Source organism: Fringilla coelebs, assembly GCF_963513975.1.
Source record: "Fringilla coelebs genome assembly, chromosome: 4".
NCBI lineage: Eukaryota > Metazoa > Chordata > Aves > Passeriformes > Fringillidae > Fringilla > Fringilla coelebs.
In genome coordinates, this window is record NC_140032.1 from 5,582,573 (window position 1) to 5,600,504 (window position 17,932).

At 43.7% G+C, this 17,932-nt stretch overlaps 1 protein-coding gene across 1 annotated transcript; it reads right to left on the bottom strand.

The window, feature by feature from the left end:
* Nucleotides 1–526: 526 nt before the first annotated feature.
* SUCLG1 (succinate-CoA ligase GDP/ADP-forming subunit alpha) lies at nucleotides 527–16,118 on the bottom strand. The gene is made up of 9 exons (XM_084204957.1): nucleotides 16,003–16,118; nucleotides 7,474–7,577; nucleotides 6,518–6,634; nucleotides 5,795–6,007; nucleotides 5,649–5,706; nucleotides 3,260–3,343; nucleotides 2,491–2,642; nucleotides 1,760–1,948; nucleotides 527–793 (listed from the first exon to the last, which is right to left on the bottom strand). Exons 1-9 carry the CDS (start codon nucleotides 16,052–16,054, stop codon nucleotides 767–769), a joined length of 996 nt encoding a protein of 331 aa, XP_084061083.1. The 5' UTR covers nucleotides 16,055–16,118; the 3' UTR covers nucleotides 527–766.
* Nucleotides 16,119–17,932: the final 1,814 nt, after the last annotated feature.

Consider the following 17,932-nt stretch of genomic DNA (forward strand, 5'->3'; position numbering starts at 1 on the left):
TTCCTTGGATTTTAGAATACAAGCAGTGCAATGCTAGTTAAGATAAAGTGGAAATCAGGGTAAAGTCAGCTAAAGACCAAATCATCTTCATAGTTACAGACAATTTTGAATATATATATATTGCATGTGAAATTATATTAGTTTTTACCACTAACAATTCCATTTTATACACAACAAACAGAACTCCTTGCCAGTAGAGGACTGCACTGTGCATGGCTAATCAGCCTTGAAGAAAAAGTCTGGACCTCAGGCATATCCAGCTACGTGGATCAACACCAATCCCTCCAGATCCAGCAGCTTTGGTTTAATGGACGGAAACTTTGGCCTATTGTTCAAAGGTACTGGCCAGCAACCAACGAGCAGGACTGGACTTCTTAAAAATAAACCAAAATGTGGTATGTGCATAAAGTCAGTGCCTTGATCCTTAAAAGCAGCTCTACAAGCAGCTTCACCTTAAAAAGGGGCAGTGCTTAAGTTACAAAAGATTTTGTTTGTGATGACCGAAGAAACGGCTCTGCTTCAGGAATTCAAAGGATGGATCAGATTTACTAGTAGATTTATTAATTTGCTGTGATTTACAACAGGGTGACAACGTCTGAAACAAGGAGACACCAAAACAGGTTTAGCCAGGAGGTTTATGGCTTCCCAGTCAAATTCCTTGACCAATGTCAAGACATTGGGGCAACTGAAGATTAGCAGACAAAAGATAAGCGGAGGCCGGGTGCTGCACTGATGTTTTGGAGAAAGTATTCCAAAGTATCTTCTCTTACAGCAATTTCCTTTTCTCAAACTCCTGCAAAGAGCACACAGATGTTACCAGCAGGGAAAACAGAAAATGCTTCTATTATTCTTTTCTATTTCAAATTACTTTGTATGTATCTTAGGAAATCTGATGTTAAGAACTAAAAATTGGTATTAAAAATTAAAATATAAAAAGCATAAAGTGTGCAAGTTAGGGGGAAAGGAAACTGAGCACTCTCCCACCTCACATTAACAAGCCAGCTCTGGAAAGCCAGACTGTAGTCACTGCCAGACTGTAATGCTGTCAAGGAACCATTTGCTCCCAGAAACAGCCTAATGGGCTTGAAAAACACCAATTGTGCATCAGAACTGCAGTAGAATCCTTACAGTGAAGGACTCAAGCCAGGGAAGCAACAAAATCAAGATTTTCATTTCAGTAAAGAAAAAGCCCAATAAAAGAAGGGAAGAATCCCACAGCAGCCTGTGGAGATGCTGTACTATACAGTCACCACAGGAAACAAAAAATACCTAACAGAGCTGAATTATGCATCTCCTCTAGCTGTGAAGCAATCCCCTTTTTTGGATATGAATTAAGTAAAATGCAAATAATCCCATTCCACACCTCAGTCTTTCAGCAGCGTATATTCAACCATAACTCTCTGAATTATATGCCAAGGCCCTCCTTCCTCAAATACCCTATTTAGAAATAATGTTCTCATATTTTACATTAATTCAGGCTCTTTGCATCCAGAAAACAATTTCAACAAGTAGCTATGCTTGAAACAGAATGTAAGCTCTTCTCTATTTTGCTACATTTACTTTTCTATAAAACAATATTAAATAAAACTGTGTGCACATATCTTTTATGTAGTAATTTCAGCTTGTCCAGCCAATAGAGCTTTTTTATGTTTAATCAAGTTCAGAGCAGCAGAGTCTCTGGGTAAGAGATGGACTCCCAGCTCCTATTCCCTCAGAAGTGGCTTCTTGCTCTAGATGAGCCAATGCCTGAGGAACCAACCTTGTAGATGGTGCTGCCCAGCTGAGCAGGGGACATGCTGACCACAACCCCTGCACTCTGGAGGGCTGCAATCTTCTCCTTGGCTCCCCCCTTTCCCCCAGCAATGATGGCTCCAGCGTGGCCCATCCGCCGGCCAGGAGGAGCTGTCAGGCCAGCTATGAAGGACACCACTGGCTTGGCATTGGGGCCCTGCAAGAGATAAATGTGTTATGTAAAGGAGGGTGAGAGGAAAAGCAGTGCCAGGTGGCAAATTGCTCAGTTTGTTCATCTTTATTTTGTTTACTTTTTATTTAAATTGTTCATTTTTTGTTTAAATATCAACTTGCCAGACAAAGTTATTAAACAGCTCACACAGCACAAAGTGTGGAGTACTTCCTCTCCTGATAATCATCATAAACCAGAAGCAAACAAACTTTAAATCTTTCTACAGACCATGCATACTACCAAAAAAAAAAAAAAAATCACTACAAATTCTGTTACAGGAATAAAATTCTAAAGTTGACAATGCTCTCCCCTTCACAGAACCACAGAATATGCTTGGAAAGACCTCTAAGATCATTGAGTCCAACCTCAACAACACTCTTAGTTTCAACTCTTTTTCTTTAAAAAACCCATGACTGTTTGTGGTTTTTGTAAATAGAGATGAGAGACTGAAATGAGTTTTCCTTGATGTGGCAAAAGAAGATGGCTAACTATGAAAGTGTCTGGAAGCAAGGTGTTTTAAGACTTACAGAATTATTTTCTTTCAAAAATGCTGCTGCATCTTCTTCAGCATTTCCTCCAATCTCCCCAATCAATATGATCCCCTCAGTACGAGGATCCTTCAGGAAGACATCAAGGCAGTCAATAAAATTAGTTCCATTGAAGGGATCACCTCCAATACCTAGAAAAAATATTAAAACCACAAGAAAAGAGTACCTCAGGATAAAGATATTGCACTTACAATACAAGTTTAGAAGTAAATTTCAGCATGAGGAGTATTCCCACAGGCTCATAAGCCAGGCAGCTCTGAAGGCTCTACCCAAGTCAGAGCATGTCAAATTCCTGCTCCAAATACTCCCCCACAATTCACACAAAGCTCTGATATCTGAGTGTTCATCTTTCAAACCATAAACAAAATGTTATGAACACAGCAGGACCAAGATGCCAGCTCCAGAATTTTGGTGTATGAAAACTGAATTGACTTAACACACCCAATTAAATGCTTAAGAATGCCCTAATCCTTTGTAACTAAACTTCTTGGGACAGTCTGTTTCCAAACTGACATCATATTTGCTGTCAGTTCTCTGTCCAAAGCTGGTTTTAAGGCTTTTATTAACCTGATGTGGAAATGGTAACAGAGAAGAGCTGTACTCTTCACAGCACATAGGGATCCCACTTCTCAACACAACTGCCATTCAGCAAGTTCTACACTTGCAAAAAGAATTTCTTTTGGATTTACACTTGTGAAGAAAAAGCAGATTAGTCTAGGTCCAAGAGGCTGATTCTGAGGGAACCTACCAACACAAAAAGACTGCCCCAACCCAACTTGTGTTGTCTGATGAACAGCTTCGTACGTCAGGGTTCCAGATCTTGACACAATACCTTGAAGAAAGAAAAGAAGATAAACTTACCACTGACACAGCACATAACTAGAGGCAGCTGTTCTTATAGTAATGAAAATCACCCCAGTAAACAACATGAGATTCCAGGTTTTCCAGCTGTCCTTGCCAAAACACTCTGTAAGATTCTTTCTGTACCATTTCTTGGTTTTCATCTTTTGACACTTAACTGTCAATGGACTAAAGCTGCCCAGAAAGTCAGTAATGTTTTTGTCATGCTAAAGCCTTACCAGGAAAGAAAACTGAAAAGCAAATAAAAGAACATACTTCTTATCTTGTATGTGAGTAGCTGATGCACTGGTCTTGAAACAGAGCTGCAGCTGAACAGTTAACAAAAGAATTCTGTATTAATGACATCCCCAGTACGGCCAGGCACACAAGAGGTCTTCCAGAACATGAAAATGCTGCACAAATGCAAGTTATTAATACTGAGGTATTTGTTGCTTCTCTACAGAACACACCTGGCATTTACATTACAATATCCCAAGAGACCCAGTTTTAAATTCAGGATGGAAGGTAGCACAGAGCTTTGAGCAGGGGCAAAATATTTGCATGGCTTTTTGATCATTTTTTCGAGACTTTTGTTAGTACTACAAAAGAAAAGGTTTTCAGGAAAAACAGACAGCATCTTCCATCTACTTCAAGCCATATAACAAGGAATACAACACACACATTGCATGAAGAGAGGAGAATATATACCACTAGACTAAGAACCGTAGTTTTATCAACTATTTATACTGCTGGCCAGCTCAGATGTGCTCTAGCACAGGGTTTTTCCTTGCTAGGTTTGAAAAGGCCTCCCTGTTTACCACTAAGATCAGATTGCCTCAGAGAAGCTACAGATGAAAGTCCAAAGACTGTGGCTATTTTTATACCTTGCATCACAGTATATTCAGATGATTATTGGATGCCTCACAGTAATAGAAAGCTGGAGAGCACATCACCAAAGGTCACACGTTAGATGAAACTGGGAGGGGGGCAAATCCACGTTTTTATTCCTTGATTTTTGGATCACCATTGAAAACATTTCCAGCAATGGCAGAGCTACTGGATTCAAGATGCTAAATATTCTTTTGCACTTGACGTGCCTGGCATTCAGATTCTAATAACTGTGGCTGCAACACATTTTTTGTATATATTTAAAAAATCAGAACAGAACTTTGATTCAGAAGGGAGCTCAGAGCAACACTGGTTGATGTTCCCTTTTACAGTCATAGAGCAATGTCTCAGTGGTTTTTATAAAGGGCATAATTGCAGCCATTTGATTTTTCAATTCCAGGTTTATGGGTACTTGTGAAAGCTGGAGGTGGAACATGAGTGCTAACACATCTTTTTCCAGCATTCCTTAGGTGCAGTCTAGCCTCAAGCCAGAAGTGGTTACATAGCAGAGGGAGCTCCTCATGCTAAAAAAATGCACTGAATCCCTGTAGTTCAAGAGCATTGAAGAGGCTTTCGCACAATAAACACATTTTCCATCAAAAAAAAAGGTAATGATGCAAAGGGGACTACTGTGCTCAAGTGAAACTGGTTACCTTGCTGACAGGGAACAGCAGCATGTGCTGTTTACAGCAATATTTAAGAAGCTCAAATGGACATTTCAGAAGATATTTCTCTACAGCTCCTGAACTGCATTATTTGAAAATAAAAAAAAATCAAGTTGTCATTTCTATAGTTTACAACAAGGAGCTAACAGAAGTCAGGACAAGAGACTTGCATGTAACAGGGTGTGTAACACATTACACACAGAGAGTGTGATTAACATTGAACAAGTCACTGCCTTCCTGCCCTTTACCACACTGCCTGAAAATTGGGTATATTTGTCACTTCCACTTGTGATGGTTTCATAGTTGTCTAAATTATGTTATAAACTTCTCTGTAGCCTCTTCTCTTTGCTGTAGTACTGAGAGCACCAGAAGAGCAGGATCCCAGTCCCAAGCAACCAAGCTGCTGGAAGCAGTAGTGTTGGAGAGCTTAGTGCTCTCAAATCCCAAGAAAAATGGAAGTTTCCTCAAGGCTCTCCTTTGAGGATACCAAGTCAATCACATTACCTACAGGAATTCCCAATGGCTTTGCCTCTACCATCAGTACCCAGTGTCTACTGTGGAAGAATTCCTGATTTGGGCCTTCAGGATTGATAATGCTAAAATTCATGTACAAACTGAGGACAGACAAGCTGTCCCACAGTGTTATCAACTCTCTCCAGGGCAGGATGTGCCTTGCCTCAAGAGGAAAAACACTAGAGTACCAAACTTGTGTTTTAGATGACGCATAAATATTCAAAAACTCACCAATTCTTCCTTTCTTGTGAATGTGACCAGGCATGATACCAATTTTACATTCTCCAGGCTAAGGAAAGAGTGGGAGAAGTCAGATGGAACATTCAAAGCAGCACTAGGAACAGTTCAGCCTCGGACCAAAGGCAGAGGTCACTTACATTGATGACCCCGGGGCAGTTGGGGCCCACCAGGCGGGTCTTGTTCTGCCGCAGCAGCCGGTGTTTGACGCGCACCATGTCCTGCTGGGGGATGCCCTCGGTGATGCACACCACCAGGGGCATCTCTGCATCGATGGCCTCGTTGATGGCAGCAGCAGCAAACGGGGGAGGGACGTAGATGACAGTGGCTGAAGCACCCGTTTGTTCTTTGGCCTGCAAGGGACAGGAGAAAAAACACATGGGGTGTTTAGCTGAGGAGAAAATGACAACAAGCTGAAGAGAAATTGACAACAAGGCATTTAAAATACATCCATTCTCAGGCATAAATTAAGTATATGTATACATCAATTATAATCTAAGTAAGTGTTAAATTCCCTGAAGATGGGGCACAAGCAGGGAGCTGAGAACTGACCACTGGTCTGGGAAGGATCTGCCCCGTGATCACCATTATAAATACTCTTACATAACCGTTTGCTAAAAATTCATCATGCACAGCAGAATCAATCAGAAACTAGCTGCATTCATAAAGCAAGTGTACCCAGGCTCTGTGAACTTCACAGTGGAAGCCAAACTGGTGCCTGAGCACCCTGAATGCTCTCTTTTTCACAAGGCTTCTGTTTCACTCTGTGCCCAGTGACATCCACAGCTCAAATATTGTGAGCAATGAAATAAGGAGCCCTTCAGCTGTAAACTCTGTGCCCTCCAGTCACTGCTGCAAATTACCTCCTTCACAGAATTAAACACAGGCAGACCTAGATGAGTTTTTCCCCCTTTCCCTGGAGAAATTCCTCCAACTAGATTGGTGCCATAGTCCAATGCCTGCTGGCTGTGAAAGGTGCCCTATGAGAGAGAAAATAAGTAAAGTTAGAAGGCATGTAATAGCAAATAAACTTAACCAAAAAGTTTGATGTTATCTATAATTCTGAAGGCAATTTATGTCACTAAAATTTGCAATAAGAAGGGAAGTTTTCACATATATATATAAAATCAGATATTTTGGTGAGTGCATCCACATGTTTTAAATGCATTTGGAATATGCAAATATGCTCTTTTTTTTTTAATTCATAGCACTGTAGTTTCATGCTCAAGGGTATTCTGTTGTGTGCTGCTAACACACCTGCAGACACAGCAGCCACAGTTTCTTTCTCACATCAAGTCTGGCAGATGACAAACACCACAGTGAAATAGAAATTAGCATGCTCATCCATGACTAGCTGATAGTTTTACAAAAGCAGCTTTCTCTGCCTGCAAATGTGTAAAAGAGTGAATCTGAGAAAATTATTAAACATCCTGAAATAAAACCAGAAATCTAGTTCACAGGCACTGATACTGAAATGCATTTCTGAAAGAAGCACTTTGAAAATGGGCAGGCTTTTGCAGGTTTTTTTTGCAAATAGCCTTTTACAAAGAAATCCTTTCAGCTGTATACAATATGAAAAACAAATATGAAAAGCACTATAACAGAGATGACTCAAAATCAACTTTCAAGCTTGTGCATAAGTATTTGGGCCAAAGAATGTCAACTACAGTGCTGAAGGGACCTTCCTGATGGTGAAGGAACTCCAGCTTCCTATCAACACAGACAAAGGCAGTATATAATCCATTTCATACATAACTGTTTTCTGAGCAATTAGCTTTCTGACTGAAAGACTGATAGAAAGAATAACTTATAAACATACCTGTTTGCCTGTAAAACCCTGACAGATAACCTTTGTGTTCTTGTTAACATATAGGTTTTTCCTGGATGCTGTGTAGGAGCAGTGTCTGACTCCATTCTGTTGAACTGGAGAGAAAAGAGAAGAGAGCACAAACCATTAATCCACTCCTTTGGTAGACTGAGTCAAAAAATGTCCTACCAAGTAAATGCATATCAATCAATGTTTGTATCAAAAAATCCTGAGCAGCTCATGTTTTCAAGAGCAGCTCTGAAGCCTCATTCAGTGCTTGTCAAGCTAAGACATTAAACACCTGTAGCTCACCCTATTATGCCAATTACTCAATTTACTAGAAATGACGAGAGGTTTCTCATACTGAGTACTCAATATCAGGATTCCTCCTGACAGACAGAAACAACTTCTTAAGCACTGCTTTCGTTTGCAATCAAACACGTTTTTATCTTCTCAGACACTCTGCAAAGTGACAAAGCAGAACTAAAATCCTGATAAAATCCTGAGGCTGTTACAACCCTGGCACTATGTGACACCTCCTGTGAACAGAGCACAGTCCAGAGCAGACAGTGAGAGACACTGAGGAGCCCGAGGGTCCCCCAGCCCAGGGAAAACCTGATGCTATGTAAGACAGCAAGAGATCTCTTCCCAACAGATTCCTAGCTGTGGAATCACTGCTGGACACACATTTGGGCTCGAGAGGAAACACAGCTCTCCAGATACTCCACCAGAGTGATTTTCAATTTAGTTCTCACAACTCTGGTGCTGAGAGAAGAAAACAACACAACACAACTGCAGAAAAAGTGCACAGTCTGTGCTGGCAACAAAAAGCCAAGGGGAGTGACTGCATCTGTGCTGAAGGGAAAGGAAGGATGACAACAAATGCACAAAATGTTACCACAGAAGAAAGCCTGAGATGAGAAGAGAGGGCTTCTGGTATAAATAGGCTGCACACCTATATTTATTGCCATATGCTTTTTCACACACCACAGTTTTGAGGGGATCAGAACCAATTTACTCCCTGCAAGTGTTTCACATAAAAACCTTAATTTATACATAAAGTGACCCTGGGAAGGCACAATCCTAATACAGGATCTCCAATATATACACCAAAATGTTACTATTTACCCCTTTAGCTCTTTTAAAACTTTAGCAACTAAGACTTAAAAAAGTAAACAGTGCAGTTGAAATCAAAATAACAGACCCTGAATCATGGTCCATAGACTGTTCCATATACATACTCAGGCACATCTGAATAAGGGAATATTTTTTTCCTTTTTCTCTTTTTAGGAAAGGGGCAAAAGCTTTTAAGGAGAAAGAAGCAAAAAAGTATCTTTATGACAATGCACAGAATTTGTTAAGATGCATTATTAAATTATTATAGTAACAGAATTTCTATGGGTTAGTAAATATTCAGAAACTTTTTAAGATCCACATATACACACATTTCTATCAGAGCTTCACAGTTCTCTCTTGCCAACTAAAGTTTGGTGCTACACTGCTTTTATGCTTCAGTTGTATTCAAAGGAGTGAACAGAAAAACCAAGCCATGCCAGAAGCAGCCTACACACATCAGTGCTACTGCTAAACCTTAAGTGCTTACTCTGTTCTTAGAAAGTGCTGGCAAACCCAGGGTTTAACTCCAGCCACCTTCTGCTGTTCTCTAAGGGGCTGCAGCAAATCCTCAGCTTCACACAGACACAAAGTAAAACTCCATACAGAGAGGAACAGAGTAGGATGAAGCAAACTTGTGAGGAAAGTGGCAAAAGTGCACTTCAGCTTAGTGACCTGCAGGGCTTTGACCTAAATCATCACAAATACTGCTGCAGAACTCCTTATGCCAGGAAATACAAAGTAGTAACAGACAAAATCCACGTGAAATCCTTAAGAAAAGCCATAAAAAAGCCAATCGTTTTCCTGGGCTGCATACAAAACAGCATGGGCAAGGTGAGGGAGGGGATTCTGTCCCTCTGCCCCACTCAGGTGAGACCCCACCTGCAGGGCTGTGTCCAGCTCTGGGGCCTGCACAGGAAGAATGTGGAGCTGCTGGAGTGAATCCAGAGGAGGGCAGGAAGCTGATGAGAGGGATGGAGCTATGAGGATGCTATGAGGATAGGCTGAGAGAATTGGGATTGCTCAGCCTAGAAAAGAGAAGCCTCTGGGGTGACTCAATTCCCTCCAGTACCTGAAGGGAACTTACAGGAAAGATGGAACAAGACTATTGACAAGGGCATGTAATGACAGGACAAGGGGGAATGGCTTCAAAGTGAAAGAGAGCACATTTAAACTGGATATTAGGAAAAAAACCTGTACTGTGAGGGTGGTGAGGCCCTGGCACAGGTTGTCCAGAGCTATGGCTGCCCCATTCCTGGAGTGTTTCAGGCCAGGCTGGACAGGGCTTGCAGCAACCTGGTCTAGTGGAAGGTGTCCCTGCCCATGGTAGGGGGGTGGAACAAGATGATCTTCAAGGTCACCTTCTGAGCCAAAGCATTTTGTGATTCTATGATTTTATGAGAATACATCTAAGGAAGAGATTTAATGAACAAAGGCTACCAGGCTAGCTGTGGGAGGGGAGAGAGAAGCCACTGCTACAGAAGACAGCACAGGATGATCTTTGTCCTAGGCTGAGGACTTGGTCTTCCTAGGCAGGGCTGCAAGGCTCTGCACCTCAATCAACTCAAAGGCACATCGGGTGAAGAGCAGCCTGCCTCCAGCAAAGGAGAGGCAAAACAAAACCAGGAAGAGCTGGAATGCTGGTCAGGAGAGGAGGGAATTATCTGCCTGAGCCCAGCCACTCAGGCAATCCCTCACTGACACAAGATGTGCCTGGTGACACCCAACCCTGAGGACAGCAGAGGATGATTCCCCTTGAGAAGGAGCTGTTACAGTCCTTACCCCCAGTGAGGCCTTGGGGAGAACACTCCAGGCTTGCAGGAGAATGGCAATGACTGTTTGAAAATGGGTCTGCAAGGGGAAAGAATAAACAGGCAACATAAACTGATTCAGATCTAAGTTTTACAGAGCCTGTGTCCAACCACTGACAAATCCACCTGCAAAATAAGAGAGGAATCCTTGCTGGCCATTTATCAGTCACTGAGCAATTTCAGTACTTTGGAAAAAATACAAATCACAGAATGGGTCAGGCTGGAAGGGATTACAGTGGGTCAGCTGGTCCTCCCTGCTCAAGCAGGGTCATCCTACAGCACATTGCACAGGATTGTGTCCAGATGGTTCCTCAATATCTCAGTGAGGGAGACTCCACAGTCTCTTTGTTGCTGACAAACTGACAAATAGTCACATTTCTCTACACCTTACAGCAATTGTACACTCCCAGTTCAGTTGTTCATTCCAGAATTATTTTCAGATATTTGTAACATTGCACAAAAATGTTTTTGAAAGCTTAAGTTTGCCAATCCTCCATTTTCAGAAGACAGTATTAATATATTTTTCAAGGATAAAAAGCTTTTGAGCATTTTCTAAACTATCAAAAAAAACCCCAACTTTAGGCACTGCTATCTAAACAGCAGCTTAAAATTTAAGCTTTGTATGGATTTACCCTTGAAAACCATGTGCTTCTTACATTACTGTATGGCCTTCCTTCAGAGAAAATACAGTTGGTTCAAAAATCCTGGCTATGGATTTGAGCCCTCTGCTATCTCCAGAGGCAGGCAGCTTAGATGGGCAAATGTCTGGAGAGCAATATATTTTTGAAGCAATTTATGGACAAAAAAACCAAAAAAATCACCTTGCACTCCCTGAGCTGGATGAGTCTGAGTTTCTGGGGTTTTTCAAATGGCTTGATACAGCTCTGTACTTGTGCTCCTGGCCCTGCCTGCAGCAGCAAGGTTTGCCCCAGTTCTCCGCAGAGGGGGAGCTGCAGGGCCATGGGTCAGGATGAGCTTCAGCTCCACGTGGCACAAACAGCAAGCCCTGGGTGCAAGCAGCTGGCAATTTCAATAGTTAAGACAGATACAAGATGAGAATGAAACAGGTGGAAAGTGGAAATGGCATGCCCAAGTTCACAGCAGGTATGAGTCAGAAATAGAAGCCAAGTCTCAACTTCCACCCAGGCCCTGCTTCACAACTTCCAAACCCATCCAGACAATTGATTTTACTACAGAAAAACCTGGGTGCTTAGGTGTAAATGCATGCTGCTTCATGAAGACTGGAGGAGAAAAAAAAATTAAAAGAAAATGCTCTTCAGCTGTGAACCACAAGGCCAAACCCATTGGTGATGCTATTTTAATGCTCACATCTAAATTACAGGCCAAAGGTGAAGGCTCCAGATGAAGTCCTAGAGCATAAGGACAAGGCTTATCAAATCCAACTCTTCCCAAAAGCACAGGGAAAATGTTACATTTTGTCAAGTCAGAGTTCTAAGATAATATTGCCATGTCCAACAAAGGCCTGTAACAGATCTTTAGCTAAGTGTATTAAAAATAAAATAAGAGACTGGACAAGTTTTCCCAGGCACAATGCTCATTTCTGCCCCACCCCTGTTCAGTTTGTGGTTTAAAAATAAAGTTATCCAAATAACAAGATGATTTATTTTGGCTTTTTAATACTTTAACTTCTACTTGGCTAAAAAGTGAAATGTACTGTGCCAAGAGCCTACTTTGGTCCACTGTACAGCAAAACCAGCAGTTATGAAAAGTGCTCAAGTACCCAACCCCTGCTGTCTCAGGGGAGATCTGAAAAGCAATATCTAAATTTAGCAGTGGGGCATAAGCCTGTATATGGAACACCAGCTGTTTTAGAGTCAAGAAACCTTATTAGAAACTAAGGGACAGAGTTCCTCCAACAGCACTCACTGCTGCTGGCTCCTCTGGCATTTCCAGGCAACGAGGCCCCAGCCAAGAGCAGAACCCACTGCAGTACAAATAACTGGAAAATCCACCTCATTTACTTCTTAGGAAAAAAAATCTCACAATCCCAAGGCTCAAGCAGGACTTAAAGCTCACTTTTGCATTAAAATTAACAATCCTTTCTAGAAAAATACAATCCAACTCAAGCTACATTTCATGGAATCACAGAATGGTTTGGGTTGGAAGGGACCTTTAGAGGTCATCTAGTCCAAACCCTTCTCTATTTGGGTTGTGCAAAACAGGTGACAGCACAGATCCTAAAAGCTGAATCTCTCCTTCATCCAAAATATACAAAGCTCAAAACTTATACTACTCAAAACTAAGTCCTTACTTATCAGGACTTCTTGTAAGATTTCCTATGGACACAAACCCAATCAAAGTGTCTCCTTCTTACCCATATTTACCCCAAATAAAAAAAAAAAAAAAAGGAAATTTGGAAGCTGAGGTAGCATCTGAGGCCGCTCATAAAACAAACCCAGCATAAGAAGAAGGTGAAACAGCAGATTCCTCTCCACAATGACCTGAGCTGACACCTACATTGCCAGAAGACTTAAATTCTTTCTCTACTGCTCCTTGAAATACCCACAGAACTTGGAGATGAAGGAAGATATTCCCTTTCTTTTCTATTACCTATTTAAGGAAAGAAGAATAAGTGAAATTCTTCCTCTATTGCTCCTTGAAATAGCCACAGAACTTGGAGATGATGGAAGATACTCTTTTTCTTTTCTACAACCTATGTAAGGAAAGAAGAAAGCCTTATAAATCATATTGGAGCTCCAATGTAAGTGAGGAAAATGGAGTCCAGTGCATGGGAAGCTCAGGGAAGAAGAGAAATAGGAGAAAAGAGGAAAAAAAAAAAAGGAGGGAGAAAAGCACTTTATTTTCCATTGTATGAGGTATGAGGAGAGCTACTTAAAATGCAATGTCTTTTTTCCACACACACATCCCAACCCCCCCTCTTTATCTCCCATCAGTTATGGGCCTTCAGCTTGCTCCTCAGAGTTCCTTTCAATGTTTTCTATGTGTTTAATTTACATTTTTATGACCATCTCCTTTCTCCTTCCTCTGCCAACAAATGCAAGGCCTGAGGAAGACACAACAGGAACAGTTCTGGGGAGCTCCTGACAGTGCAGAGGAGCACAGCCCCATCCCCAGAACTCACCCCTGAAGTTATCAGTTACACTGGCAGAAGATGCCCCCTGACAACAAAGAAACCTTCATGCTATTGAGGGATTGTTCAAAATATCCTTTGTTTAAGAGGATTATGCACTCCAGGATTCCTGTTTGTCAGTCCCCAGGTTCTCTTCTCTCACCCTTCCCTTGCCAAATTCCTGGTAATGACAGAAACCCAGATCTGTGACCATGAAATAGGAGTTGAGGAATTAAGTAAATTAATCAGGCTGCAAAGGGCAGATGCAATGCCTCCACTACAGCCATCACATTAAAACAAATCTACAACCACTGGGAAATGAGATCCAGAAAAAATTCATCTCTCTTTCCTGATCAGTCTCTCAGTACAAATCCAGCACCTCCTGCAAGCCAAGCTGCTTTTCCCCAGGTATCCTCCACCAAGAATGTGAGCAGGTAGAAGTTTGTGAGCTTTCCTCCTTCCACACTGTTGATATAAAAACAATTAAGGAATTCTTCAGTTTGGCTCGTTATTTCTGCAGCAATCCTTTGCCAGGGTTACTCACATAATTACTGTAATCTTTTAATCTAAGAGCTCTCCAAAGCCTTCTAACGCATCCAGGACATGGAACCCCTAATTCTCACTCTCCAGTCAGTTCAGGTGCCTACAAAAACTCTTCAAGGGTATGGACAAGCACAGGTCTCTCCTGATTCTGTCCATACACCAGCAGTGCTCTGAGCTGACCTTTGAACAGCACTCACCATTTATTGACAGATTTCATACTCCATTTCCACAGCTTCCTCAACATACACACCCTGCATGTTTCCTTCAGCAATACACCAACCAAAATAAGGTTTGCATCTCTTTTGCATCAGAACACACTGGACACTCACAACTTCAAATCATTTAGAGAAGCAGATGTTAACTGTTAGTGAAAGTGTATGTACAAAGCCCAAATTTAAGGTTTCAGCAGTCTTTAAAGGGTAAAGAGTATCAAACCAAAGATTTCCAATGAAGAACTATTTCATCTTGCAGGACTTTCTGTAAAAGACTTCAGGAACAGCTTCAAAAAGACACTTCTTGAGCCACTTCTTCCTTTCTACCCCTCAAAATGATTTTAACAACTATTCCCTGAATCTCTTACTGCTATTTGTAAAGGGAACAATGGGGGGTTTTAAACACATAAAACTGCACTCAAGAGTAGCTTTGCTGGGAGTATAAATTAAACTAAATTGGAAGGTGCTACATTCCCATCTGTTCCCCTCCATCAGAACCAATTCTTATTGGGCCCAGGGGAGCCAATTCAAAAAGCTGAAGTGGCAGAAATTAACAGCCAACAAACAATTTTCTGATCCTGCTTGTGGAGAGCAAGAGGCAGGAATGGATACACACCTGGACAGCAGGTGTGCCACAGAAACCACTTACTGCAGCCTGGGGCTGTAAGATCACATTACCTGACCTGCAGGTCACCATCCCACTGAGACAAAAACACTTTGTGTGCAGTCAAATGAGGTAGGCTTGAGTTTGTTCATTCATTTCCAGCTACAAGAACCACACTGATGCATAATTTTCTCTGTTTACATTCCTAGTATCTTCTCTTGTGCCTGGGCATACCCACAGTGATCTCACAGAATGGTCTGGGTTGGAAAAGACCTTAAAGACCATCTCAGTCCAACCCCTTGCCATAGGCAGGGAGACCTTCCACTAGACCAGGTTGCTCCAAGCCCCATCAACCTGGCCTTGAACATGCCCAGGGATGGGGCAGCCACAGCTTCTCTAGGAAACCTGTTCCAGTTTCCTCACTGTAAAGAATTTCTTCCTAATATCCAATCTAAACTCTCTTTCCCTTTGAAGCCACTATGCTTTTTCTATCACTACAAGTCTCCTTTTCAAGAGGATGCAGCCAAAGAAAAAGCACACTGGAAAGAAAAAAAAAAAAAAAAAAAAAAAGAACAAAAAAGAGGGGAAAAAGCACTTTATTTTCGACTGTGATGTTCAGAATAACACATATTAAATGTTTCGAGCTGAAGTACCAGTCTCAGACTGGTCACATTCTCCAAAAAAGGGACGTCTACAACCTTATTCTTGTCAACGGAAAGAACTTTAGCACGCTGTGCTGAAACCACAGGGTAATTCACGGCCCTGCAGAGGCCTCCAGCCCGGCTCTAGGGGCTCCCTCCGGCCTTGCCCTTTGGAGCCTTTCCGGGGCTACAAAGCCGAGAAAACCTCCCCGCACCCCCAGCGCGGCCGCCCATCCTGCACGGGAAACTTCCCATTGCATTTACAAACAGCTCCCTCGCAGCCAGGCGTGCCCCTGCCCCGCTCCCAGCGCCCAGCGATGCCCGGAGCAGCGCCCGGAGCAGCGCCGGGAGCGGCGCGGGTTCCCCGGGGCACAGCCCGGGTCCCGCCCCGGAGCCCGCGGGCCGAGCGCGCCCGGCCGCGCTCCGCCGTGACCTTGCCCGGCCCCTGCCCTGCCCGGCCCGGCCGCGCCCCGGCGCTGCCCGCGGCCCCCGCGGCGGAGCCGGGAGGGCTCGTCCCGGTACTCACGGCGGAGGAAGCGGCCGAGCAGGCGGGCGGCGGCGGGGCTGCAGCGAGACATCGTCCCGTCCGCAATGACGGCGGCGGCGGCCCCGAGCTCGGCCCGCCCCGGCGGCGGAAGCGGCTCCGCGGGGCCTTCTGGGTGTTGTAGGCACGGGAGCCATGAGGGTGGGGAAGGGCTCCGGGATCAGCGAGTCCAAGCCGCCATCCGGCACCGGTACGGACACGGCAGTCTGTCCTCAAACACCGCAAGGGACGGTGACCGCGGGGAGCTATGAACTCTCTCAAAGGCAGAGGGAGGCCCTGCAGAGAGACCTCAGCGAATGTGAGGGCTGGGCAATCACCAACCGTGTGAGGTTGAAAAGGGAAAGTGCCGGATTCTGCACCTGGGATGGAACAGCCCTGGGTGTACGGACAGCCTGGGGAATGAGGGGCTGGAGAGCAGTGCCAGGGAAAGGGACCTGGGGCTCCTGGGCAGTTGGAAGCTGAAGGTGAGCCAGCAGTGCCCTGGCAGCCAGGAGGGACATCCCTGTCCCGGGGACATCAGGCCCAGCATGGCCGGCCGGGCAAGGGAGGGATTGTCCCGCTCTGCTCGGGGCTGGAGCGGCCTCACCTCGAGTGCTGGGGGCAGCTTTGGGTGCCACAAGGGAACAAAGACATGAAACCATCAGAGAGTGCCCAGAGGAGGGCACGGGGATGGGGAAGGGCCTGGAGGGGCCGTGTGAGGAGAGGCCGAGGGCGCTGGGTCTGTTCGGCCTGAGGGGACAGAGAGGAGACCTCAGTGCAGTTACAAATTCCTCACCAGAGGAACAGGAGGGACAGACACTGATCCCTGCTCTGTGTGACAGTGACAGGATCCAGGGAATGGCCTGGAGCTGTGCAGGGGAGGTTTGTGTTGGATATCAGGAAAAGGTTCTTCCCGCAGAGGGTGGCTGGGCACTGAGCAGGCTCCCCAGGGCAGTGGGCACAGCACCAGCCTGGCAGAGCTCAGGGGTGTTTGGACAATGCTCTGGGACACAGGGGTGACTCTGGGGGATGGTGCTGGGCAGGGACAGAGCTGGTCTGGGTGATCCTTGGGGTCCCTTCTAACTCAGCTTGTTCTATGATTCCATAACTCCATCACCTCACAGGATTACAGGATGGGTCGGGTTGGGAGGAACCATAGTGCACTCCCTGATCCAACTCATGCCATCAGCTGCTTCCAGAAACATTCCTGTAAATATAACCAGTACATATAATTGTGTATTTATGGACATAGATGGGGTGGGGAGAGCTGTGGGAGTGGTTGAGAAGAGACAAAGTATTGCTTCAGAGCAAAAATAAGCAAAGTCATACTTTAGTTTCTTCTGATTTATTAATTAATTGTGTCTCTAAAACTGAGGCTGGAAGGAGGCTGTAATGAATGAAGCATCCAAATGTTAAGCTTCTTGTGAGGTAGCCCCTTAGGAGGACACACACACTGATTTTATAAGGAACATCTTCACTACTAAAAGATTTATACCTAGATCCATTTCCAAATCAATTTTTCCTTGAGGCTTTCACTAAGACTCATGTGGAGATATAGAATTTGAGTTAGCTGCCAATGCATCGTCATTCTTTATGCAGAAACGTTTCACTTTTTTAGTGTTTTTAATAGGATCATGTTAGATGAGGGTAGGGTTTGTTGGTTTGATGGCTTGGGTTTTTTTAAACCTCAGTGGCAGAAATATTTCTTCAGTCATTTGCATTCAAAACCTATTGTGTATAAGTCTTGATTCTGTAATTAACATTAATGCAAGGCATCATACTCTAACTCTTGAAGTTTCGGGGTATAGAAACAAGCTGGCCAGACATACATGGAATTGAGGAAAAATAAACTTATTTTCAATTCTTTTAATGCAGTAGTTTGGTTCCTGTCAGAGAACACTGTCCCACCAACATTTATTTTGCTGATTTATTC

Coding starts and splice junctions, on each gene's coding strand:
- SUCLG1 (XM_084204957.1), bottom strand. CDS start 16,054: ATGTCTCGCTGCAGCCCCGCCGCCGCCCGCCTGCTCGGCCGCTTCCTC. Junction 5,707..5,794: donor ACTGCCCCGGGGTCATCAAT/GTAAGTGACCTC, acceptor CTCTTTCCTTAG/CCTGGAGAATGTAAAATTGG. Junction 1,949..2,490: donor TTTTGAAAGAAAATAATTCT/GTAAGTCTTAAA, acceptor TATCTCTTGCAG/GGCCCCAATGCCAAGCCAGT.